This window comes from Trichosurus vulpecula, chromosome 1, assembly GCF_011100635.1.
Source record: "Trichosurus vulpecula isolate mTriVul1 chromosome 1, mTriVul1.pri, whole genome shotgun sequence".
Lineage (NCBI taxonomy): Eukaryota > Metazoa > Chordata > Mammalia > Diprotodontia > Phalangeridae > Trichosurus > Trichosurus vulpecula.
The window spans coordinates 81,090,827-81,117,954 of NC_050573.1; the positions used below are offsets into that span (position 1 = coordinate 81,090,827).

The following is a 27,128-nucleotide window of genomic DNA, read 5'->3' on the forward strand; positions in this document are numbered from 1 at the left end:
GGATCAGATGAGGCAACGATTGTAAAGCGCTTAGCACAATGTAAGTGCTATCATTACTCCAAGCTGCTCCAATGCCCTTAAGCTAACATTCAAGGCCCTCTGAATTCTAGCTTCAATCAATTTCTCCAGCCTCATGCGTCTTCTGCTCCAGCCACGCTGAGAACTCACCAGATCCCAAACTTACCCCATGCCCCCTTACCATCTATTGTCTAGGTATCATTTAACTTTCCACAGGAGTGTGTCCTGTCTGTCCCTCTAGACTATGAGTCCAAGGGCTGAGTCTCATGCCTCCACATAGTTTTCCATGCAGCTCCAGCACCTGCCACATGGTCCTCCCCTACTGGTCACCTTAGGAGGACTCAAGAGGTGGGTGAGATTGCCCAGGGTCTGCCCTGCCCTTACTTGTGCCGGTGAATGATGGCATTGAAGAGGCGTCCATCCCGCCAGCTAACAGTGAAGTTGTCACAGTGCAGGCCCTGGTAGCCTTCCACCATTCGCTGAGACCACAACAGCAGCTTCTCCTTGGCCGTCATATCCTCGGACTGGCCACTCACCTGGATGTCTGAGATCTGAAAGGAGGGAGTGTGAAGGAGAAGTGTGAGGCCCAAGTAAGAAGCTACTGGGCCCAGCCCTAAGGTTGTCCCCAGTAGGAAGCAAATGAGGAGCAAGCATACCTTAGCCCAGAAGAGAGAAGAAGCCAGACCCTCCCCTAATCCAGGCCCACTTAGGGCTCAGGAACAGAAAGTCACTCGACCCAGCTTCTGATGTTGGACTAGGCATAGTCCTTTTCCTCAGCACAAACTTTAGCAGCTCTGGCTATCCTATCTATCCCTGCCCTCCCCTCCCTTCCCCAAAGGGTCAAGACCAAGGGTCAGCCATTGAAACTCAAGCCTTAAAAGTGAATTGGGGATCCCTGAGCAGAGCCACACCCTATAGTAAGACCTCTAACTCACAGGCCACCCGCTTCTTCCCAAACTGGGCACGAGGAGGCACATGGGCCAGGCACTAGACCAGAAGGCCCAGGTTAGCACTGCCTATTCACGAGTGCGTCCAAGCCCTATCACAAAGAAGAGAGGGGGCAAAGTGCATCATCTTAGGGTCAGACAGCTCTTCCAAGCCTCCTGAGGCAGAAGAAGGGGCCAGAAAAGGGCAGTTTCTTTAGGGGATGCAGATTTCTCCCTGGGGGGATGCTAAGTGCACCCTGTAGGGCCTCCTTCTCTCCCTATCCCCTATCTGAGTGGCTCTGTCTATCTGTATCTGTTTCTTACTCTAAAGTCTGTCTACTTGTCTCTCCATCTGGCTAGTGACCTCTCTTTTGGAATGTCTGTCTATCCATACGTGCACACACATGTCTGGGAACCCATCTCTAGTGACTCTGCCATAACGGCCACAATAGCATAGCTATTCCTCCTGGGTGCCCAGCGGCCCCATTCTTCTGTCTGTCTGTCTCTCGTTGACTCAGGCCACTGTGCCAACCAAACTCCACCCCATACAGGAATCAGATGTGTTTCCTGTGCTTTTGGTAGTGGTTGGCACCGGATAGCAATGAGTCAGCCCAACCTCTGAGCCTTCACTTCTCCAAAGCATTTCCCCTCCGGGGGTGGCAGCTGTTTTCCCTCTCTGAGCACATTCCTGGATGGATAGGCACTGCCATTCATAGGAAAGGCCAGAGGGTACTGCCCAAGAACATGGATGTTGAGGGAGGAAGGCTCCCACCTCAGCCCCTGGAGCATAGGGACACAGGGTACTCTGAATACCCTGAAAACAGTCATACTTCAGACGAAGAGACCTCCACAAAGCTTAGCTCTTCCTGGCTCCACTCCCCACTGGGATGGGCTAGTCTCCAAATTCCAGGGCAGAATCATGTGTTGTTCCCATTCCCTGCAGCCTAGTCAACTCCATGCCTAGATAGATGAAAGGCTCCCTGAGAGCTGGGACCACTGTACTTCTGTCCCTGTATCCCTGGAACCTAATTTGGTGCCCGGCACAAGGTGGGACCTTAAAAAACACTTGTGTTAACTGCCATCCCAGGGAGGAGAGCACCTACACAGTCTAGCATTTCCCAGTTGTTCCATGCGGGTATGCTATCTCTCGACTAGAACATAAGCCTCTTGAGGGCGGGAGCAATGTCATTCTTCTTTATGTCCCCCACAGCACAAAGCACGCAGTCCCTGCTCAAGAAAGACTTAATGATTCTTGAATTGTTTAACAGGAAGCCTCCTTCATTCCCTCGGAGCCAATGGCCCCTGCTATAGTCCACCTACTACACATCAGAAAGCCCCTAGGACTGTGTACATTTCTGGGTATCACCTGACATGGCCTTTCACTTTCTTACAGTCCTCTAGATCTTCCTTCCTGGTGTCTATTTCTTCCTAGCTGCCTTCAATCCCAAAGAGAGCCTCCTTCCACAGACCAGAACCCTAGAGCTGGAAGGGATCTCAGGGGCTGTCTAGTTCAACCTTATTTCAAAGACGAGGGAACTGAAGTCGAGAAAGGCTAAATGATTTGGCCAAGGTTAAACAGCTAGAGGTGGGGTTTGAATTTCAAGTCAGGGTTCTTTTCCACTATACCCCACTGCTTGCCTCCCCAAGGCGGGTTTTGTGACGGTAACTACACCATCAGGTTTTCTAGCTCCTCTTAGTATAACAGGAGTCCAAGGCCTTCCCCCCACCCCCAAGACCCCACACCCTCCTGCCCCCTCAGCTGCCTGGACAGCTTCATCCTTGAACATCAGCAGAGGGTCTAGAAGCAGGGTGCAGACAAGGCAGCCTCCTGACCTGGAAATGCAAGATGATGGTCCATATCAAACCCAGGGTGAGCTTGGGGTTGCCATCAGCAATATCATCATTCCTGATGTTCACCAGTTTCACCTGCAACCAAATTTCCAATTGTGTCACTTACAACCCCAGACCCAGCTCTGGACCCTGACCAAGCCAAGTACTCAGAGGGGCTAGGCACCTGTGGATTCTCAGGACAGAAAGCCCCAGTGGTCAGGATCAGGCCCTGAATGTTCAGAGAATAGAGGATAGGAGTTGGGTCCCAGGGATACTTAGAGAGAAAAGCCCTTTTGGTCAGAGTTAGACCCCAGGGATGGGTCAGGATCAGACCTGAGAGTGTGGTTTCATCTACAACTCCATCTCCATATGTGACACCCCTCAGTAGTTCTGAGATCCCAGGACTGGGAATGACGCTCCAGTCCCCACTGGGATGGGCTAGTCTCCAAATTCCAGGGCAGAATCATGTGACAACCCTACCCAGGGAAGGCCAGGTATCAAGAGGAGTCAAGGCCTTGGAAGTGTTCAGAACAGAGGGGCTCTGGATCCAGCCTCCAAAATACTCAAAGCAGATAGTGTGTCTCACCTGGCGATGTCTGAGGTAGTCCAGGGCAATCTGGACATTCTGCAGCTTATGGAAGCGCATTCTCCCTTTCTCCCGTGGCTAAGAGGGAGGAAAGAAGGAAGGCAAGCTAGATCAGAATTTCTTCTGTGGGTGGAAAGGGACCAGGACCTCTCTGGCCCTAAGATCTCTTTATTTTCTACACACACACACACACACACACACACACACACACACACACACACACACATATTTCCAAAGGTTCCTCTACTCCCACGCCCTGGGGATGCTCAGAACAGCGTAGCTCACCCACTGACCCTCCCCCCAGCCCACTCCCCTCCCAACCTCTCAGCCTCTACATGCAGCTCATCTGAATTAGAGGGAGGGTGTGTCCACGGGACACTCCTCACAGAAGCTGCCCTGCTCTGAGCAAGGTTCAGAATCCCCCAGGCTAGAGCCAAGGGCTGGTTATACTCAAATGCAACCAGCTGGACTCAGCTGCCACAGTGTCCCCACTGCCCACAGAACTAAAGCAGGTAAGTCAGGACTCTGGGCCACCTAGGCCCTTAGTTCTCTGCAGGCAGCTGCCCTGCCCTCCCTTCATTCGTCATCCAGTGGGGTAAGTTGGGAGGTGGGGAAGGAGCAGGAAAGGGGGGAGGTTCTAGGGAAGGAGAAGGAACACAGAGGGAAGCCACCTCATAGCACAAGATGGGGGAACAGGAAGGACCCAACTACCACGGAGCCACCTTTACTCCTTTAGAGGAGAGGACAGGAGTCCTGGCTCTGCCCAGTCAAGGGAAAGGCACAGAGTTTCCCCGGGAAATCCTGCTGCTTATGTTGGTCTTAAGCTGAGGGAAGGAAAGGGTCTGTAAGGAAACAATAGCAAGGAAACCCTAGTCTGGCCGAGCAGCCCCTCCTCCAATCCCCCAATGACAACTGGACTCTGCTTCCTCCTCAGCAACCAGGGCCAGAGCAGGACTCATGATCCAAGGTCCCAGGCCCTTCTCTCCCACCACAGGCCCTGACAGCTAAGGTCTCCAACACCCACAAGCCCGAGCTCAACCCCCATTATGGAAATACAGCCCCTTCTGGAACAGGGCCCTGTAGCCCTGGTGAGTAGAGGCCTAGGGGCCAGCCTGGGCCTTACCTGCCCACTAAGTCCAGAAGAGTTAAGAGGCCTGGTGGGAGCTTCATCTCTAATCCTCTCCCATGGTGCTCACCATTACCACATGAGAGCCCTGTCTCCTCAAATAAGAGTTCCCTGAGGGGCAGGGCCTTCCAATTCTCCTCTCCATCCCCACCCCTCCCCCTCACTTCTCCAGGGGAACAGGGATGGCCACACTGCAACGACTCTGAGGATACTGAAGAGTTTGTTTCCCTTCCTCCCATCCCTGCCCCCTCTTCTCCCCCAGCCCCTATCCATAGTAAGGCACCCAATCCCAGAATCCTGGACGCTCAGAAGACATTCTTGCCTCTACCAGAGCAAGAATCCCCTTTAGCATCTCCCTGAGAAACAGTCTTTTAGCGTCCGTTTGAAGACCCCTGATGATGGCAGCTCACTACCTCTTAAGGTAATCCATTCCACTTTTGGAGAGCTCTAATTATTAGTAAGATTTTCTCGTATCAAAGTGAAATCAATCGGGAACTCTACCCAGTGTGTCTAGTCCTGCACCCTCTGGAACCAGAGGCAAGTGAAGGGGAAACCCAAGGCCCCAGGTTCCCTGTATGCACATCATCCAGGTGCATGCACACACAACCCCTCAAGGCCACACACCCATGCCCGCTGTTAGTTAGCAGAGGTAGTAGCGGAGCTATGATTGGCTGCTTGGGGCATGATGTCATTTATAGACAATCTTCTTCAGCTGCTCTCCCGCAAAGATCCCGCATACATCCCCCTGGGGGGTCAGGGCTGACATCATGGCCGCAGCAGCCAATGGCAGAGCCACGTGTCCTGGGACATGCCACACTCGGGCCGCCCCGCCGAGGGCAAACAGGACAGAATCACTCACCAGGCGCAAGTTCCTGATTACGTCACGTTCCCTCGGCTGCCCGGCCGGAGCAGGGCGGGCAGTAGGCAAAGGGTAAAGGGCAGAGGTCAGGGGTCAGAGTCCAAAGCCGCAGAGAAGTCAAAGCAGAGTGTACAATGAGGTTAATATGTTAGGGCCTGGCTAGGTCAGCCCAGGTAGCAGGGCCAGGGTTCCCAGCCCTAAGGGGAAGGAGAGGGGAGGGGAAAGAAGAGCAGGCAAGTAACTTAGAGGACCCATGAGGACAACTCAGAGGACAAGGGAGGGCTGTAGGAGTACATAGCATGTCAAGGGGCCAGGCCAAAGGTTATTGGACAGTAGGTCCTGGCAGGGCAGGACAAAGGTCTGGGGCCACCACAGGACAGACAAGCAAGTGGGATGGACCCCACTTCTGCGGGGGAGACCCTTAAGGTCACGACTGTACTGAGGACCCAGAAGCAGGGCAGACCAGAACAGCCTTAGTCCTGATGGCAAGCAGGACATGGATACCTGGCTGGGGCTATCCCTGGGTAGGAGGGAGGGAAGTAAGATCCCAGAATCTTTCTGGGACAGCCAGGGCCAGAGGGGAGCCCTGGCTCCCAGCTACTGCCAGGAGAAGAAACATCTCCCTGGAACACAGAAGGAAGAACACAGTGGGACAAGGTAAAGCTGGCTGGGAAGCTCAGGAGTGAGGGCTAGGCAGGATGAGCTGGGCCAGAGGGAAGGGTCCCAAAAGGAAAAGCAGTCACCCAGGGGAAAGCAAGCGAGCAAAGCAGGCAGTCCCCCAAGGCCCCGGGGGTCACATACCAGGCTATCCCCTGAGAGCACCTCCAGGAGGGAGATGAGGTTGTGGCCATCTCGGAGGTCTTCATATAGGTCACTGATGTGTCGCTGCGCCTATGGGAAGAGGTCTGACAGTTAGCCAGGCGTGCTATGTGTGACTGGCGGCAGAGGGGTGGCAACAGGGTTCTCAAGCCAAAGACAGAAGGGGAAAGGCCCTGAGGCCCAAGGCCATTGAACCATAAGACCCTTCCTTCCCCTCCCCAGGGCAGTCTGGGCTATGGAGAGTAGGGTGGCCCAGCACTCATCATCTGGGTAGGATGAGTGGTCCTGCCAAATGGGAAGAGAGGGAAAGAGAGTGAAAGTATAAGGTAGGATGCCAACTCCCCCCCACCCACAAGGTAGCAAGTCAACTACCTACCTCTGCTCTCCAGTGCTACAAGGAACCAATCAGGAGGGAGGGAAGAAGAAGAGAGGCAGTGGACAGGAACAGAGAGAAAGAAAGGGAAGGAAGGGGAACAATGGAAGGAAGACAGAAAAGAGAGCAATATTTCAGAGAGATGAAGGAAAATGAACAGACTTGCAAGATGCTGGGAATCGCCATGAATGGCCTAGAAGATGCCTGGCAAGGTCAGCAGAGGAGCCCAGGATTGAGCCAGCCTGGGGCCACAGGCTTTCCTAACCCCATCCCCACCCCTCTGCTTGGTTCCTGGGGCTTCTGCTTCTCTCCTCCTCTTCCTCCCCAGCTCAGCCAAGGGGCTAGAGGCCAGGGAGCCACCCAGAACCCTAGACTACCCCGGCCCCTCCTTACCTTGATGAGGTGCTTGTTGACCCACTTGGTGAAGGTTTTCTTCTGCACCCGGTCCCGCTCATCTGGTCAGAGAGAAAGGTCAAGGTTAGTCTGAGGCTGGGGAGGACAGAACTGGCGATCAGTCTAGGCAGAGAGATAGCCCTGAGACAGTGTGAGTCACTCACACTCTGACTGAGCGAATCACAGGAAGTGGGTAATCCAGGGAAGGGGTGTGAGGACAGAGGAACCCCAATGGGCCATGTGAGTGGAGGGAGCCATTCCCATCTATTCCATTGCCCACCAGGGGCCAAGAATGATGACTAATGGTAGCAGTTCCCATGTTTCTTACCCTTTATGCCTAAAAGACACTTTCACATACATTTGATCCTTATAGCAACCCTGAGAGAGAAAAATAAAGCTTCATGTTCCCATTTTACAGATGAGGGATTGAGGCTCGGCAAGGTAAAGTGATTTGTTCAAAGTTGTGCAGTTATTAAATAGTGGTAGACCTATTTGCTGGGACCAGGACCAATGGCAGTGCTTCGATGATGTAGAAATACTCTAACTTCTAAAGTATCTATCCACAGATTCTAATCCATAAACCATAACCAGGAGAAACCCCTAGACACAAGAATTCCCAGGAATATCTCCTTGTGAAGGACCCTCCTCCTACTCCCTCCATCTCCTGGAAAGCCAAGTTGTAGCCTAGGCCTCCCCATGCCCATTTAAATGACCAGACCCAGTGGGTCAAGAGGAGGAGAAGGTTGGGGCCCAGACTCAGACCCATCTCAAAGGGGGCTAGGGATGGACTAGGCAGGGAAGAGAGAAATGAGGATCAAATTGTAGAGCTCTCTCAGGCTTCCCGAACGCAGGCAGGTCAGGCAGGTGATCTCCCAGGAAACAGAACTAGGAGAAGAAGGCAGGGGAGCCAAGGAGGGCCAGGCGCCTCCTGCTCAATTCCCCCATTGTCTCTTCTCCCCAAGACGGGAAGGCTCCCACCCGTCCAGCCCTGAGCTGGCAGCCGCACCCCAGAGCCCACGGAGCATGTCCCGGCCCGTCCCCCACCCCCACAACAAGCCAGGCTTAGGATGGCCCCTCCCAGCTAGGCTTCCTCTTGATGCCATGCCTGATGCCCAGTCTTGGGCCCTTCCCTGTTCTGAGTATGGCCTGGGCCCAGGCTGGAGCACCTAGGCCTTTGGCCTCTCTGGGCTTCAGCTTCCCACTCACCCCACCCCCTCACAAAACAGCAAAGGGAATCACTGTTACACACACACACACACACACACACACACACACACACACACAGAGCACCTGAGATAGGACAATCAGACACAACATACCAGACTGCCAGCTCCCAAGAAAGAAGGGGGAGGAGGTGAAGGTCCAGGTTCCACCAGGGGAAAGGGGCTAAGCCAGGCCTGCAGCAGGGCAGGGGGGAGGAGCCCAACTTCGAACGTCCCCTTTTCCCCACCCACATTCCCCAGCTAGGAACCCACCCATAAGCTTTTACTCTTTCTCCCTTCTCCAATCTCATTCCCACCACAACAACAGGCATACACACACAGCCCGGGGGTAAGAGCTGGGGTCAGTGAAGAAAGGCTCCAAAGAGCCCCAAATCGGCTTAGTGAGGAGGGTAGAGCCAGGCCCCAAAGCCTGGCCCCTCCTGGGAGAGATGGAAGAGGGGCAGGCGGCACAGGAGGGAGGGCCTAGTGCCTTCCCCTAGAGAAATCAACAGTGTCCACCTTCACCTGCCTGAGCCAGAACACGCCCCCCCCCCCCACACTATCCATGTCGGGCCTCCCCCAGCCCCGCTGGCCCTGTCTCCCTGTATCAGGGCCTCTGGTGGCCCACCTGCCCTGTTATGAGGTGCTGGCCTCTGGCCAAGTAGGTTCTTAGGACCCCCTGCCCCTACACACATACACACACACCTGGCCAAGGTGAGGGAGGCAAGCATGTCCACCAATTCTATGGGGCCCTGGGGCTCTGTGGTGGCACTGAGCCCATTCTGAATGGGCAGCCCAGGGCCTTCAGCCAGCCACTGACCACAACTCAGCAGCTTTACCCCTTGCCTGCTCAGCCCCACGGGGCCCCCATGCCCCATAGAATCTACAAGGCTCCCACCTCTTCAGAGTATCAGAACCCTGCATTGGCCAGGCACACCAGTGAGTGGCCCAGCTCTCCAGACACCCCCCCCCCAAGTCCTCTTAGTTTCAGAGCCCCCAGATGTTTCAGGAAGTTCACCACCAGAGCTGCATAACCACTTCTAGCTTCCCAGACAGCTCCCCAAAGCCAACTGGTCCCCTAGAAGTGGATCTCACCTGGGACAGTCCCAGAGCTCGGCTCCCTTTCCCGCCTCCCTCCCTCCCTCTACCTGTGGCCAGCCAGCCGGCCAGCAGTCTCTCCCCCAGGGAAGGGGCAATGGGTCTCACTACCTTTCTTGCCCTCTGAAGCCCTGAGGACAGCCAAGTAGAGGTTATCCTCAGAGTTGGTTCTCTTCTGCACAGGGTTCTGGGGCTCCTGGCTCTTCAGTCTCTGCCGCGACATGGTCCCCTTGCCCGAGGAACCGAGGGGAGGCAGGCTCTAGATGGGGCTCCTGGCCTGGCCTGATCTGCAGGGCTCCCACCCAACTGACCCACCAGGATCCCACTGACGAAGGGAGGAAGGAGGCCAGCAGCGGGCACTGGGCTGGGCTACGAAGCAACAGCAGACACTTCCTCTGCCTTCCCTAACACTCTGAAGTACAGAAGTTAGTGTGGCCACTCCCCAGGCTCCAGCTCCACTCCCAGAGTGGCTGCTGCTGCTGCTGCTGCTGCTGCTGCCACCAGTGGGGCTGCTGGCCCTGTTGCCTGCTCCTCCTCTTTCTCCCCAGCCTGGCCCAGCCCCCTGCCTCCCTCCCACCCAGAGGTATGGGACTGCTCTCAGGACTAGGTGTGCCCCAGGCTGGGCCGGCTGGGTTGGGCGGGGTGGGGCGGGGCAGGCCCCCAGGAGGCGGGAACTCCTCTCTCTGCATCTGCACATTGTAAGGCACTGCTTGCTAGCCAGAAACAGGAAACCACCATATAGTTTCCTAACCACGACCACAGCCCGAGCTGGGCAAGCCAAGCCACAGCACGGGAGGGCAGGCAGGCAGAGATGGCAAGCATTAACCATTTCCTCTCCTGTCCAAAGCCCAGCCATCAGTGTCCAGGGATGCAGGGAGGCCCAATGGCCCTGCAAGCCAGGCCAAGGTCTAGGAGAGAGGGACAGGGGGACTCACACCACACACTCCTCCTTCCTAGCAGCCGTCTGATCTGTAAGCCCCTTCCCATTTACTGCACTGCACCAGAGAAGCCCCAAGCCCAGGATGGTCCTCTCTCCTTCAAAAGGCCCAGAGTTCACCAGGGAGGGGCAGCCCTGATCCTACCCTGGGGAGCCCAAACTAGACAAGGACCAGAATAGCCAGGCAGCCTTTGGCTTTGAAACTGGCCCCATTTCTTTGCCTCCTTGGGACCCCCATCATGTCGTTCAAGCTCCAAAGTCTATGACCATTTCTACCACCTCTCATCACTGATACTAAAATTTGATAAAGTCTAAGTACAGAGTGAGTAAACGCTTGTGGAGTAAATTCTTAGGAACAGTACCACAATGAGTCACAAGAGAGGCTGGCGGTCTATAGGTCCTACTCCGCTCTGAATTCCGCCCCAACAGTTATTTCAGAACTGAAAGTCCCTAAAGAGCAAAGCTCTATGAGGATGTGGAAAAGGCACTAAGGAAGGTGGTGAGGATTAATGGACCAAGCACTGGAGCACGGAGTCAGGAAAACCCTGGGTGCAAATTCCACCTTCGCTACCAGGCAAATCACCCAGCTCTCTAAGGCTCAGCTGCCTCATCTGTGAATCAGTGGTGGCTATAATAGCAGCCACCTCATAGAGCCGTTTTGAGGGAAAAATTCAGCAAAATGGTTTTGCAAGACTTAAATGGGTGGGTGGACATGAGCTGATTTATTATTATTCCTTCACAGCTGGCTTAGTTAATACAACAGCATTCTCATTAGTTTCTCTTCACCAGATTCGGCCCATGGGTCATTTCACTAAGGCCCTATCGTCTTTTTAAAGAAGTTACATCTGCCTGAATGCCATCCCTGCTCACAGAGACCTCTGGTCAGCGGTTCCCTACAGGTAAAGCCTGCAGAATCATGTCCAAACGGTTCATGCTAGCCTTCAAGGGCCTGTCTCTACCTGGTCCCATCCTAGCTAAGCAGTCTTGTCTCTTACTGTTCTTTAACTGAAATCCACAACTCCAAGCCAGGCCTAGATCCTCATACACAACTAGGCCAGGAGCTGTCCAAGGGCACCAAAATTAGGTCCTCTTGCCCTGTCTCTATCAGAGACAGGCTTTTTTTTTTTTTTTTTTAAACAAAGCAGTCACTCAGTATAAGCCGCCTGGCTAAAGCCCTATTTGACAGTGACAGAAAATCAATACAAAACCCACATTCCACTCTGCCTCCATTTCAGGTCCTGGTATCTTACAGAAGGCAAAGTCAATTCTCAGCTCCCATCCCTTCTTGCAGACAACCACCCCTCCCCACCCCCATTAGTTAAAATGAATTCTTTTTGTTCTACTAAAAGTGGCTGTCCCTCCCTATTCTAAGAGTCTCTTCTCAGGTGCTGGACTGGGATCCAAGAAAACTCAAAATCTGGCCTCAGATGCTTACCAGTAACATGACCCTGGGCAAGTCTCTTGCCCTCTGCCTCAGTTTCTTTATTTGTTAAATGGGGAGATCATAAGAACACCTACTTCCCAGGGTTGTTGTGAGGATAAAATAATACCTGTAAAGTGCTTTGAAAACCTTATAACAATTATTACTGTTGCTCTTATCACTAACACTACCTGCAGACACTCAGGTCTGTCTCTTCCGATTCCTCTCCCCAATTCTCGATGTCCACCTTTCCAGCCATTGTCTCTGCCCACCTCCAGCTCCAGTTAGAGATCCAGATGGTAAGCTCCCCTGCTCTCAGCTCTGTCCATGGCTTCTGTCTACACTAGGCCACTCCAACCCATTTCAACTCAACCTCAAAGTGCCTACTACACGCAAATCATTGTACTTGGTAGTGGCAATACAAATATGGGGGGGGGGGGAGGGAGGAAGGAAGAAAGAAAAGAAAGAATCCCTGACCTCAGGGAATTTATATTCTGGGAAAGTTGTAACATGCACAGAGAAGAAAGGCAAGTAATAGGTTTGGAGACAGAGCTGGATAGAACCTCAGAGGTCATCACCTAGTCCAGAGGTTCCCAAACTTATTTGGCCTTTAAAAAAAATTACTCAGTGCCCCCCTGGAAATCTACTTTCTTTAACTCTTTAATGGTTTGTTGGTGTTGTTGCTGTTTTAAATTTGTGTCATTTCAAACTACTACTACCACCACCCCCGGCCGGTATCGTCCACTTCGGGAACCTATGCCCTTGTTCAACCACCTCATTTTACAGATGAGCAAACCAAAGCCCAGGAAGGGTAACTTGCCCAAGGCACAAAGGTAGTAATGCCACTTAAAATCAGCCAAACACCCCAAAACTTCCTTGATTCCCAAATGCATACAATTGGGGAATGGAATTTAAAGACAGAAAATGCCTCCCTCTCAGATGGCAAGTTCGCAAGTCCCAACCCTTAGTCACTGGTCAGAATGCCCTCCCCAGGGCCTACCAAGGAAGGGATATGGCAGGCAAACTTCCATGATCTCTGAGGCAACAGGGAGGTAAACTAAGAGTCTCTCCTCTGGTACTCCGCTTCAGATGATATTAAGAACCCAAAGAAAGGATCGAGGCTAGGTCCTTCTCCCCACTTCATGGCAGGCCTTCTATTTAATTCAGCTCTAAGCATGTATTCGTGTCTGTGGTCTTTTGCCCTAGCTCTGCCTGGGATCAAGGACCTTGCCCCTTTCCACACAGAGGGGTTGCAGGAGCCTGTGCTACATAGCTGTGTGATGAGTCATATAGCACCAGGGGAGACACCCATTCCCCCATTCTCCACCCCCTCCACATACCCCAGGTAGCATTTGGGGGGATAGGGTACTTCCTGAGGGTCAAGGGCCCTTCCCTCTTTTCCTCCTCAACTGATTTCTAGGCCCAGATATGCAGGGGTCAGATCTCCACCTTGAGTCAGCACCTCTAGCAGAATGCCTCAGGCCACTCCCTTCTCTACCCATTTAGCTACCAGGCCCCAGCTACCACAGAGAGTGTCAGAGGCCAAACCCGAGAAGAGCCAGGGGGAGAAAGTGTGGCTTGGGGGAGGGCAGTGGTGACTCACAGAGGGCTTCCCTCTGCAGAAGCAGAGTCAGATTCAGAGGGGCCCAGGAGAAGTGGTAGAGATGAGCCAGCTGGGGCAGAGTGCCAGTGAGTCAGAGCCCAGTGGGGAGTGGGGAGAAGGAAGAGCTATATGCAGAGAGGAGAGGGTCTGTGGGGAAGTACCAGTGAGTCAGTAGGGAAGGAAGCCGCACCTGTGAGCTAAGGGGAGGGCCTAGAGGGGCTGTGTTTGCTTTTTGGGTGGGGCTCTTCCAGATAACAGGCCATAATAACAGTGCAAAGGGACAAAGGGATAGAGATGGAAACCCTGATGAGGTTCCTCCCAGCCTCCAACCTGGGCAGGGACATTTTGTGCTGGCCAGGACTCTGGACAACAGGGGCCTCAAGAGATCGCTGGCAGCCCAATGCCAGGCTAGGGGAGGGCAAGGGTAAAACAGGCAGGATACAATCACCAGGGGGAGAATAGGGGCTTGGGGAATCCTGGCTGCAGCTTCAAGGTCTGAAACCCCAAGCTAGCCAGCTTTGGCATCCAGGAATATATTAAATAGAGCTCTACCCCCAACCCCCAAGCCCTGCACGGAGCCAGCCACGGAAAAGAATGCAGCCGTCTCAGAACCACAAGTATTTTCCATTCCCTGGCACATCTGGAGTGATGAGATCCAGCTGTAGGGCTGCATGATGCACCCGGGTGTCACCAGACCCAGAAATAGATCCACTTCCATCCCACCCCTGCTAAAGCTCCAGAGACTCAAGCCCAGGACTCTCCTCCAACCCCCCCAAACAAGGAGGGGGCCAGAAAGCTGCCTCCTAGTCATGACCATAGAGCTAGCCCCCCAATCATGACCTTTTCGGGACTGGCAGATCAGCTTCTCATAGATGTGGAACTGGAAGGCTCCTGAGAGGTCATGGATTCCAAATTAACCATCCCCCCCAACCCCCAACCCTTATTTTACAAATGAGAAAGGTGAGTCCCTGAGAGGAAACTTGCTCAAAGTCACAAGTAGTAAGCATCAGAGGTAGGATCTGAACCCAGGCCCTCTGACCCCACAGCCCAGGGTCATTGTACCAAGCTGCGTCTGAGTAGATCCTGATTTCTGGATGAGGTTTGGTTCCAGCTATTACGAATATCAACCAGAGGGGGGCACCAGAGCCCCACAGGTGACAGCAGGTGACATCCGATGAGTTCAAAGCCCTAAGGTGGCACAGGAGAGAGGAGAAGAAGAAGGGATGGAGAAAAGGCAGCTCCTCCCAGAGAGCTCCTCTCTTCAAAGCAGAAGCTAGAAACGAAGGCAGATGAAAGAGAGAGACAGGAGATAAGGGGAGGAGCATGTCATAGACAAGAAAATAGAGGCGGGAGACGAGACTGGATGATTTCCATCTACTGACATTCTATGAGGAACCTGAAGAGGGAGATGGGAGGGGAGAAGGAGCAGAGGAGAGAAGGCCAGGGTGGAGAGCCCCTGGCAGGCTCTCCTGAGCAGTCACCAGCCCCATGGCAGAAGATATGAGCTCAGGAACACCAGGGGCTTCATGAGAGCAGAAAGCCCGATTCCCATCATCCTCATGCCCTGCTTAGGGATGAGATGAGAAGGGGTCAGGTTCCCTCTCCAGCATCGCCCCCTTCCTCTCCATTCACTAGCTTTCCTCCCTTGCTCTTCCCAAGCTGCTTTGCAAATTTTACTAGCTCTATGATAGTGTCTATGACACGCTTGCCCTATCCTCACTGATCGAGGGTCTCTGGGGCCATCCTTAGCAGAGCGATACAAAAATGTACTTGTTGAAAATCCAGTTCACACAGGGAGCTACAGAGAGGAGAAACTATCTCCACCAATGTGGATGTACAGTCTTAAGAGTTTCTTGGAGCACAGAAAGGTTAAATGGCTCACCCCAGGTCACACAGCCAGCCTGTGTCTGAGGTGAGACTCGGCTCAGCTACTCCTGATCTTCTAAGGCCAGCCCTTCAACCTCTATGCTATGCTATGGTGCCTCTCTGCAAATGCTCTTGTTTAGGGAAATGAGGAGCTGCGATATCCTCACAGTAGGGAATCCCCTCTACCTATCCATATGGGATTTAGGAAATTCAAGGGCTGGGGAGTTAAAAGAGACACAGAGAGGTTTCATAATTTGCCCAGGAGAACAGGGCTACTATAAGAAGCTAGATCTAAATCCAAGTCTTCCTGCCCCCAAGCCCCACTAAACCATCATGGTCCTCAGTTACTGTTCAAAAAACAAAGGCTCACCTGACTATTCCCTGTGTCTGCCCCAGTGGCTCCACACTACAACTGTAAGACCTTTCACCACCACCCCTCCTCGAACATCCCACAAGGCCCAGCTCCAATTTTCCCATCTTAATCAGCTTCTCAGACCAACCCCACCCCAGCAGGGATTGAGCTTTCCCTCCTCTGAACCCCTCCCAGGCACTGCTATTACCTAGTACTCAAATTACTGATGTCTCCTAACTTGCTGAAGATGGTAAATTCCTACCAAGCGAAGATGGCACCACTCACTTAGCATCACTCCACCTCCCACATGATCTGGCCTACTGTTGGGTACTCAGGAATCTTCATCAATTTTTTTTAAAAACCCAACAAACTAGGGGTTCCCCTCTTCCTTTCTTCCCTACTCCTCCTAGCCAAAAGGGAGAGGGGGCCCCACAAGTCAGAATATAAATTCATCCTTGCCTTTACATCCCAGGAGATAATTGAGCCTGCCCACTGTTCCCCACAGGAAGGGACTGGGGATGAATTAGATCGGGTGGACTTGTAGCCAGTTCTTTGGTGAGAAGAGAAGCTCACGTTGTAACCTGGAAATCCTAGGCTTAAGAACATTATTTTATTTTAATGTCCTTTCCCCTTTAATGCCTTAGTAAAGTTTCTAAATTCTTCCAATGTGTTTCCAACGACCTAAAAGAAAAAAGTTCTGACACCCTGTCCAGCACTTTTAGGCTGTGTGCTACGTGGGGAAGACAGACTTTGAGATCACAGAGTCCCAGAGTTGGAGAAAACCCTTGAATGAGCAGGAATTCACTCTATGGTATCCCTGACAACGGAAAGTTGTCCTTCAGATCCTACTCAAAGACCTCTAGCCATGTGTGTGTTGGGGGTGGGGGGGAGGGGGGAATGCCTCCCCAGGTTGCCTATCCCGAGAGCTCTCATTGTTACCAAGATTCTCTTTAAGTTGTGCCCAAATTGATCTTTTCATTAAGAAAACTCTCAGAATTTAGAGCTGTAAGGTTCTTACTGATCATATGGCCAGAGAGCCTCATTTTACCACTTCCAAATGCCCTACCTCCTACCTGTCACATCCATCTCTGACCAAGAGCTGTGTCCTCAGCTGGGAGAGCCTGGAACTCTGAGTCAGGAAGATCAGAGTTCAAATCCTGCCCCCAAGACTCACTAGATGGGTGAGTTTCCTCATCTGTAAAATACAGGGGTTGGGCTCAATGGTTTCTAAGGCTCCTTCCTGCTCTAAATCTACGATTCTATGAAGGATCAAACACTTTGGGTGAAGAGGCTTCTAATTCAACTGAAGACGCTGTTTCCAAACTTAAAAGGGTTATTTCTTCAGCAAGACGCCATCCCAGGTGCCAGAACTTGAGTGAGCTCGAACTCCCTCCCCCATTCTACATTCTCAGCCTTATCCCAGGACCCAGCTATAAAAAAGGCCTAGACAAAGAAGAGTACCCCTATGCTATAGAAAGAAGCACTGCAGGAAGCAAGCTGTATGTAACAGGGATTTCACAGTTTCACACAGTCTCTTTCTGTTCTCTTTTGTATATGGAAATGTTCTCTCTCCTTTCCGGTGTTTGTAAATTCAGAATTTTTAAAATTTAAAATTTAAAAATAAAATTTAAAAATTTAAAAAAATAAGAACATATATATATAAACTATTAAAAAGGGAGAAATCCCCAAGGAGGTAAAAGTCAAGGCCTCATGGCTATAAGACTATTTTGTAGAATGAGACATATATTTTTAGACACCAACAACGTGTTGATTTGTTTTGTTCGACTGTACTTTTTTGTTACTAAGGAGGGCTGGGGGTCGAGATGGGAGGGAGTTACAGGAAAGTGACAGAGGAAGAAAAGAGCCTCAATAAAACTTTAAAAGGCTATTGTCTAGCAGATCCACCCTCTCACAAACTCCCCCACCCTTTGGGATGTCAGGCTCTTTGTGGGGGCTGCCACCAGTCCCTCCCTGGCCCCTGGGGTACCTAGATTCTCCCAGTTCTCCCACTGTCAAAGAAAAAAACCTTCTTTTGAAATAACTAAGCCATGTTCAGGTTAAAGAATATGATTTAACTAAATAATTAGAGGAAGATCTAACATAACACAAATGAGGCACAAAGCTCAGACGACTGAGCTTGCAAAGTATAGAGTTGGAAGTCTGTATTCCAGGATACAGCATGAAAGGGACTCAAAGATCAACCAGTCTGACCAACTCCTAGGGCACGGATCCCATCAACCACGTCTTCATCAAGGGATCACCCAGCACTCACTAATGGCTCCCACCTCCAAGACAGTCTAATGGATTTTTTGGGCAGCTCTAATTTGTAGGATGTTCCTCCTGAGTCAAAGTCTGCCTCCCTGTAATTTCCACTCATTGATGGTAATTTTCCCCACTAGGGCTAAGCAGGATGGTGTGATGGATAGAGTGCCAGGCCTAGAGTCCAGAAGAGCAGAGTTCAAATCCTGCCTCAGACACTTACTAGCTGTGTAACCCTGTTTGCCTCAGTTTCCTCATGTGTAAAATGAGCAGGAGAAGGAAATGGCAAACCACTCCAGTATCTTTGCCAAGAAAACCCCAAATGGGGTCACGGGGAGTCGGACACGACTGAAAGTGACTGGACAACAAAAGTGCCAAGCAGAATAATCTATTCCTTCTTATACACGACAAACTTCAAATATCTGACTGAGGATGCAATTCTAGGCTCCATTCCCCCTCTTCCCTACCCCACCCAAGCATCTCATCTTGAGCTGAACATTCTGAGTTCCTACAGTTGATCTTCCTGTGTCATAGTTTCAATTAACAAAAATAATGATAGCTAACATTTATTGAGTCAAGTGACAGGCACAATTTATCTCCTTTGAGCCTCACAGTCTTGGGAGGTAGTATGACCTCCATTCTGCAGATGAGAAGACTGAGGCAAACAGAGGTTAAGTGACTTGCCCAGAGTAAACCAGCTGGTAAGCATCTGAGGCCAGATATCTGAAGTCAGGTCTTCCTGACTGGGCACAGCGCTCAATCAACTGAGCCACCTAACCGGCCCTCTCCACCCCGGCCACCTTCCTTTGGATGTGTTCTAGTTTGTCAGTGTCATTCCTAGAACCTGAATGCCCAGCGCCAGACAAAATACTCCAAGTGAGTCTGAACAGGAGAAAGAACAGTGCGATTATCACCTCTCTCAGAATGAGGCGCCCCTTCCATTGCTGTAACCTAAAGAGGCATCATAGAGTAGTTGGTAAGAGGCCAGCTTTGGATTCAAAAGACTTGGGTTTCAGTACTGTTCCAGCCACAAAGTTACTGGGTAGCGTGGGCTAGTCACTTAGAACTCCCAGCACCCCCTGGGCAACGCCCTAAGTCTATAATCCCCCATAATTTATAGATGAGTTGCAGATTTGGGTCAGTGGAGGGGGTTTTCATACCAGGAAAACTCCCCACAGATGAAATCACAGGTCTAAACTATACCCCGCACTTAATTCCACAGAACAAACTACATCGGGGTTTGTTTGTTTGTTTTTTGGCTGTCTTCTCACATTTTTGACTCACATCAAGCTTGCAGTCTGCTTTCTAGTCTTATCTTCTTCATTCTCTATTCATAGTTGATTTTTTTTTAACTCAAGAGGCAGACTTAACATTGATTCCTACTGTTTTATTTGGTTAGGTTTAGCCCATTGTTTAAGCCTGGCAGGACCTTCTTTGGACCCCCAATTTGTCAGGGGAGCAGCTTGCTTGCTGTCCTAGCTTTTTTTAATGCCAAACTCAGACAATGTTGGGGCTACCTTATCCACCACAGAATGAGGAGAGAAGCTGATGAGCAAACTACCTTTGTCCAAGTCTAACCCTGTCTGCTGTAGTTGGGGGCAATGGTCATCCTCAAATCTTAATCCAAGTTTTTCCTCCCCTTCCTATCCCTCTCCCCACCAAGCCCAACCCCAGCCTCCTGGGAACCAAGGACTAGAAATAGGGAAGAGGCGCTCAAAGTCACAGAGAAGATGGATAATTGGAGTTGGAGAACTGGTTCCTACAATCACTTTCTGAGGACACTTTATACATCAAAGGTTTCAATTTGTTTGGAGACAAGCAACTCAAAAGTCATTTCTTCATCCAAAGACTATCCTGGACCCTTAAAAACGCCCTCGTCCCTTGGTCCTAATGAACATCAAAACTTCAGCTAAACCAAGTGAGATGTTCCACCGAACTGGACAGGGCAAGAACCACTCCTGATTTATTTATCTGTGCTTTGGGACATTTTCTCTATTTCTCTGTTCCTGCCCTAGACCCCCACAGCTGAGACCGTGGAACACCACAGGGAAGGAAGGAATATGGGGAAAGCCCTATAACGTCTCTGGAGGGTCGGCACTCTCCAGTCCTTTGGCTATGGAGCACCACTTGGCTTCAGCCCTGTCCTCGCCCACGAAGTGTCAAGCTCCATGTAGGTGATGGTTTGATCTTCTCTGTCTCAGGCACACATATTGGTTACCAGTGATTCACAAGGGTTACCCAGAGAACATCAAAGAGGCTGGCTCCTGGACCTGACCATGGACATACGGGCTGGAAGAGAAAACCTGGTACCAGCCCTCAAGTGAAAACGCTTGGGGCCACGTCATCCACCATGTGATGGGGAGAGAAGGCATTGATCTTGGTATTGAGGTACCTGAGCCAGAAACCACAGAGTCCTCTAAATCCCCCTGCCACCCCCACCCCCCAGCCTGGCCTCATTGTCCCCAAAACCCCCCTCCTCCTCCCCCATTAGCACCGCTAGTGTGTACTGTACACAAAAACTATGGCCATGGAAACAAGCAAACAGAAAAGACAGGGGCCTCCTAGTGTGTCACAGGGAAAGCAGGGAGCAGAGCTGGGGGAGGGGCAGGGGGGACCACAGGGGAGAAGAGCAGAAGGCAGGAGGTGGAGGGAGATTGGGCAAAGTTTCCATTTTCCACGGTGTGTGTGTGTTCCGGGAAAACACGCAGGGATGAGGTGTGCCTGGCCTGCAGCCCCTCCCACTACCCGCCCCTTTAACTCCTATAGCCCTGATAGCAATGCTTCACCCGAAGCTCCCCGATAGGCTCCCTGGGGACCCAAACAGAAACAGTAGTGTCCCCAGACTCAGGTCCTCAAGTGAGCCAGAGAACAGGGGTCCCAAGGTGGCAGGAAGGGTCCCCATAGCTCAGAGAGGAGGCTGCCCCACCCCTCGTCTCTTCCCACTCCCTCCCTGGGCACCCACCTACACAGCAGAGCTGCTGGTACAGGTAGCCTTTCCTGTCCTGCTCCGAGCCACCGTCCAGCCAGCAAGACCGATCCAGCAGGATCTCTCTTTGGAACGTGTAGGGGGCCAAGACAGTAGTAGCCCCTGGTACCTGGGCTCCGGCCATGGCTTGGAAGTGCCCACAGAGGCTCCCTCCCTCCCGGGGGGCTCGGCTATGCCAGAGAGCCAGGCTCAGAGGTCTATAGGGTGGGTAGTGCCTTCCCCTGCTGCGTGTGGGGAGACAGCCCTGTTCCTGCTCACCACATCCTCCTCCTCCCTCCCTCCCTCCCTCTCATTTCCCCGCCCTCCCAGTCAGGCAACCAGGCAAACTGCCCGGACCAGAACAGCCAGGCCCTGCTGCTCCAGCCTTTGGCCATTGCTAGCCCTCTCCTACCCAGCCCTACCCTGTACACGGGAGTGGAAAATAAGGGCCCAGAGTTCAGCCAATCCTGCCCAGAGCACCTACGGGGTGCATCCCTGCCTTCGTCCCAAGGGCAACCTTGCCACATCAAAGCTGGGAAGAGTGGGGCAGCCTGCCTCACCCTGCTGATGAGAGGTGGGCTGGGAAGGGCGAAGTGGGAGTTCCCTCTGAGTCTACCCCATTGAAGGGAGGGGCAAGGGAAAATTGGAGCCCTCTTGCTCCACCTTAGATCAGGCCTTCTGATTCTCATCCCACGGACAAGCTATGGATGAGGGCAATACAGAGGGGCCTCCTTCCCAGCACACAAGAGCAGGCCCACTAGGGTGGGCAGGCTGCCCACACCCCACATGAGGCCCACACATCCCTGATGGTGACCACACCCACACCGCCAGGCGACAGGCTTCCCCAAGGAGGGTGAGAACAAAGCCTGATTCTGTGGGATTCCAAGCAGCAGCTGGCTCCCGGGCCTGAGAACTCAGCACTCAACTGGGTCCTAGGACTTTTTCTGAAGAGGGGAGTCCCCGGAGGGTTGGGGTGGGGGGAGCTGCACACGCAGCCCGCCCACACAACCGGGGAAATTCCCTGGGACATCAGACAATGCAGAGGGACAGTGCTATTACACACAGGCTGAAGCCAGGATCCGTGGCCGACAGCCAGGTCCCAGACACACTCCAGGGCTGACCAGCCCGCACTGCCTGGGCACTGGCCCCAGCCCCTCAGAGCTCTCTCTGGGACTGATGAATAACTACCCTGGGACTCTCCCAAGGGCAGGCAGGAATAATGAGCCCTGAGGTACATCTTAGACTCTCCCAGTTCAGAGTCAGGTACTATTGTCCCACACATGGACAATACTAGATAGAGAAGGAGCAAAGCAGCAAGTGACAACCACAGCCGCTTCTCTGTTGGGAAGTCCACTAAACGAGAGATTAGAGGCCTCCGAGGCTGGGAAAGAGAGGGAAGGCGTGGGGTAGGCTAAGCAGGAAGGAGAGAGTTAACAGCAGTCCAGTGCCCACACAGATTTCAGGGAAACCACAAGCCAGAAGAGGGGGAGATGGGCTTAGGAAGAGAGTACAGGGCGTGGCAGGAGAATCAGATCAGCAGGGGAGAGGAGGGGGGAGCAGACACAGGCCAACCCAATGCAGGGAGAGGGACCACCAAAGAGGAAGGAAGGTTAGGGTGGGGCAGAGGAGACTGTCTGAGATGAGAAGCCAGGCTAGAGAGAGCGAGGTTGGATGGGCATGCTTGGCGCTTTTTTTTTTTAACCAAAGCTAAAAATTCTACAGGAAAAAACAAAAACTAAACTCCATGCCAATGGAGACTCATCAAAAGGCCAGTCCCAAGGCAAAAAGCTGAGTCACAATGCAGAGTCACAGTGCCCTTTCCCAAGGCTTCTCAAAGGGTCCAGGCGACCACACCCAGCAAGCCCCTTGACCTGGAGATGAAGGAACTAGGATGGGAAAAATAGCACATCTTTGTTTTCACTAACCTCTAACTGAAATTTAGCATTTCCTTCAATTACGAATTTTTTAATAAATCATCCTGAGGAAGGCATAGGCTTTAGCAGACGGCCAAAAGTATCCAAGACACAAAAAAAGGATTAAGAATCCTTTGCCCTAGATTGACAGCTGCACCACATTCAGGGAGCCCCAACTCCTCAACCGAGGGTATCTCCATCCTCCACAAGGATGCTTCCCTACCTCAGCTCACCAAGATCCACTGTTCTAAGAGTCCTGAGGACCTATACATGAGTCTTCGGAATTGACCACACCCACCCTCCCACCAAGAAAGCCCCACCAGGTGGCAGCAAGGAGCCCTCTTGGGGTCCACCAGATTTCTGGGGTGGGAAAGATGGGTGGGTAAGCTGGGAGAGGATAGTGGACCAATCAGGCATAGACAAGTCCTCATTCAAGCATCCTAGTTCATGACTCTCCCAGGCTTTTTTGTCCCATGTCTCCTAGCAACCCTGACCTCCACTGCTCCCAGGCATCACTACCCTGACCCTCCCTGCACCCAAATGAGTGAGCACACCATCTTCTGCCCTGACCAAGAGCTTTGTCCAGGCTCTTCTTGTTAAATAGCAGGCAATCTGGGAGAAGTCTGGCTTTCCTAAGTTTATGTCCTACCCTTTGTGTGGTAGCCTTGCCCCAGGATTTTGCTTGAGAAGTGGAAGACAGGCTGAGGAGGACAGGGACAGACCTTCTCCCCCCAAACAGTAGGATGTGGGACCGTCCAGGCCAAAGAAGCAGTAGCTGGCCAACAAGCAAAGGAAAGCGGCCAAGGCGGGAAGAGAAGGGTGTGGTCAGATTTAATCCCTGATCCAAGGAGCATAACTTCCTGGGCTTGGGCTGGAGAATGGCCTCTGAAGTCCCCTTCATTGACCCAAATCAAAAGGGGCCTGTCCTCTCTTCAGTCCCCTAGATAAAGCCAACCAAAGCAGCTGCACCTAATTTTCCTGCCCCAAGCCCATGGCACAGCTCTGCCAATCACCTCTAAAACTTGCCTGATTCCATCTTCTCCAACCAATCTCCTGTCCCACTCCCACCAGCCAGCTAAGGACACAGAGGCTATCTTCCAATTCCCTTCTCCTAAAAGCTACGACCAATAGCAGAGCTACACTGGATCCATTATCCCTCTGTTGTCTTCCCAAGGTCAAGTCTCTGGGCTTAACTGTAGAATCTGCCCAGTTAGAGCAAGTACCCATCAATATCCCTTCCTTCCCCCACTCCCCCCCAACTCCAGTAAAGGAAATTAAGTCTTGCTATCTGCCTTGGGACCTCAGGGAAAGAGGGGAAGCCTTGGTTCTGTGGCTTTCTTTTCCTAGTAAAGAGGCAATTTCAGATGGTCAAGCCTCCTACCCCCAGGAAACTAAGGAGAAGTGAAGCTGAGAGTGGAGGCCCAATCCGTATCAGAAAGGAACTGGAGGTGGCAGGGCTCCAGACCAGGGACAGCGCTGCCCTTTCTCTTAGGACACACCTGTCCAGAGGAACCTGACACACTGCTGCTGCTCAGTGGAGTTCCCCCCGATATGATAGACACTCAAATGGCCCATTCCTGGGAAGGCAGGCTCACATACTCCAGGAGGGCTCCAGAGTACCAAAAAGAGTGGAACTCAAGGGTGGGGAGGGCTGGAGCTCTGGGGATGAAGGAGGGGGCTCCTTGCTGACATGGCTGCCCTATGGGACCAGGGTGACTTTGTGGAAAGAGCAGGCAAAGGCCAGCTCAGCTGTTTGGGTACCACAAGCAGGCATGGAGACGTGAGACCATGCCAAGAAAGCAGCTGCGCCTGCCAGTGAGGAGAGTGAAGGAGGCCTAGGGCAAAGGGAGGGCCGAGCTGATGAAGGTAGTAAGGCTGAGGAGCTGACCAGGACACCAGGCGAAAAGGCCTTGACTAGAACACGAAGCAGCTCAGCTGAGCTCAGCTACTTCCCAGCTCCGTAGACCCAGAGGGCTGGTTTTCTGCTCATCACTGCTCCCTGAATACCTGGGACAGCACCTCTGGCCAATCTTACCACCAGGCCCAACCCTGGCCATTGTCAAGTGCAGACAAGGGCCTCAGTCCACTGCTCTTAGTGGCAGAGCTGGCTGGAGCCAGCTGTTCTACTCTGAAGTCTGACATCTTACTCTCTGAGCATCAATCTCAGGGACAGCAGCTGGCCTGGGCTGAGGATGAACTGCCCATAAGAAGGCTTCAAAATAGGCCCTCCCACACCCAGCCTGCCGTCTGCATTTATTTATCTGACCTGGCACCAGACCTAATTCATCCCATTTCCCTATTTAAACAGAACTAGTCCTCCCACCTCCAGGTCCAGGTTCTATCTGATCTATGCTCAGGGCAGCCCCAAGCTCCCTACTATGCAACTTCCAGGCAGGAAAATTCAATAAAAGAGACAGATAAGGACTGTCAGCCCCAGCCTGAATCATCTTCCCAACCCTAATATAAAACCCAGCAAGCCAGGGCCAAAGAAGACATCCCCAAATTAGCAGCAAGTCCAGAGGGTCTGCAAGCTGGCACCTGGGACCCTATGGTCTACGGCCAGGCTCCACTTCCTGCCAGGATTCCCCAGGCATCTGCACTCTCACCTCGCAGGGAAGGGAGGGGTTAAGCTTCCCACACATGTGGTTGTGTTTAGCTTAGCTCAAGGCTGAGAAAGGGAGGGGAGGGAGGACAGAGGAAGGGAAAGTTGGACTGAAGAGGAGAGGGAGGGGTGCAGTCTGCCCTCACCAATGAAGATTCTGCCCCCAAGCCCCAGGCCCGCCTCCCAGCACCCGCCCCACGGCTTTCGGTCTCTGCTGCCAGCAGCCTTAGTGGCAACAGAGACAGCAGTTCTTACCTTGGGTGTCCTGTGCCTGTCGGCACCACCTCCGCCAGTGCCACACAGCCACTAAGGTGACAACATGCCCTACCACAACCAGGGAGGGGAAGAGATTACCAGAGGGGTCCATGGGGCCTCTGGGTGCAGAGTGGGCAGCCCCTGAGGGCTAAGCCCAGGCAGGCAATGCCGGTGCTAGCTGGAGCCTATGCCTGGGGCTGGCGCAGAGAGGCTGGGCAAAGGCCCGGCCCCCTCCCTGCTCTGAAAGGAGGGAGGGAGAGGGAGGGAGGGAGGGAGGGAGGGAGGGAGCCAGCTGATTGAAGCCAGCAAGCAGGGAGGAAGTTCCTCCTCAACTTGCCAGACCCAGCCCCTTCTGCCCCCAGGAGCAGCCTGCAATGCAGATGGAGGCGCTGCCCACTGGACTCTCCTGCCTCTGGCCCCCCTGCTCAGCTGCCCCAAAGGAGGAAAAGGGGAGTCCCTGAGGACTTTCTAGGGGGTTCAGGGTGTAGAACAACGGGTCCTTGGCCGTATAACTGCCTTTCTCCCCCTCCCTCCCTCTCTCAGCTCCTCTCCCTGCCTTAGCTCAGTCTGGGCTCAGATATCTCTCTGGCAGATACAGGGTGGACTCAAGGTTAGCCTTGGTCTTAACTCCTGCCTGCCCAGAGACACACCCTGTGGGGGAGGGACTGTTCCTGCTCTGGCTTCTGCCTCCCAATGGCCTGTGTCCCCCCACCCCCACACAGAGCTTTGAGGCCAAGCCAGGGCACAGAGAGTCCCTGTGCCTAGACATCCCACAATGTTTATCCAGAAGGAGCCTGGGGGGTTATCTAGTCCAACCTCCTCATTTTAGAAAAGGGAAAACAGATCTAGACAGAGAGAGGGACTAGCCCAAGGACACACAGCTAATCAGTGGCAAAGCTGGGACTGGAACTTAGCTCTGTGCTGTCTTTATAGGATCAAGGACTTAGATCTGGAAGGGATTTCCTTAAGGGTCACTGAATCCAAGCCCCTTAGTTTAGAGATGAGGTAACTGAGCCCCAAGGAAGAGATCCGCCTGACGCCACAAGGGTGGTAAAGAGGAGAGTTAGGATTCAACACAGGCTCTTTACACCATGTCCTCTGCATTCTATCATACCACAAAACCAGCTGAGGGAAAAGGATGTGGGGCAGAGGTGGGGTTCAGATATTCCTTCCTCTCTGAGTCAAACCCCAGACCACCTGAAGCTGCCCCCTCAGAGGAAGTATCTCAGAACCCCTGGCCCTTACTTCCCATGGGAAGTGGGAACCAAGTGGGGTAAGAAAAAGGCAGCTATGGAAGCAGAAAACACCTTCATGGGGAACCCAGCCACATCCGGGCATCGGATCACCCCACCAGTGAAGAGCCCCCACTCCCCCTCCAACTACCCCCAGAGATTTCCCTCAAGTGCCAGTCATCAAGTCTCTGCTGGACAGCAGCCTAGAATCTGCCAACAGCCCCAGGGTCAACCCAACCCACACTGCATCTAGGATCTAAGGCCAGCCTTCTCCCCTCCCCTCCCCCCCCAGGCAGCCCCCACCTGCTGCTAACCAGGAGAGGATTAGGAGACAGAAGTGTATTTCTCTCTCCCTCTTTGCCCTTGTAGAGAACCCAGACTCAGATCAAGACCCAACAAGCCCCATCCGACAGGGCCAAAGCAAGAGATGGGCCAGGCTGGGGCTAGCTACACAGAGCTTCCAGGGAACAAAGAAGAAGCCTGGTCATGGACAT

At 52.7% G+C, this 27,128-nt stretch overlaps 1 protein-coding gene across 2 annotated transcripts in view; it reads right to left on the bottom strand.

Moving 5' to 3' along the window:
• PLEC (plectin) overlaps positions 1 to 27,128 on the bottom strand; it is a 112,419-nt gene that overhangs the window by 40,022 nt on the left and 45,269 nt on the right. Inside the window, exons 3-8 of one of the 2 annotated variants that reach the window (XM_036753484.1) lie at positions 6,931 to 6,992; positions 6,147 to 6,236; positions 5,346 to 5,381; positions 3,361 to 3,438; positions 2,778 to 2,870; positions 403 to 569 (exon numbers count right to left, since the gene is read on the bottom strand). In XM_036753484.1, coding sequence (XP_036609379.1) covers positions 403 to 569; positions 2,778 to 2,870; positions 3,361 to 3,438; positions 5,346 to 5,381; positions 6,147 to 6,236; positions 6,931 to 6,992 — 526 coding nt within the window. Of the gene's footprint in view, positions 1 to 402; positions 570 to 2,777; positions 2,871 to 3,360; positions 3,439 to 5,345; positions 5,382 to 6,146; positions 6,237 to 6,540; positions 6,556 to 6,930; positions 6,993 to 27,128 lie in introns of both variants that reach the window. The other variant, XM_036753495.1, reaches the window with a different exon arrangement.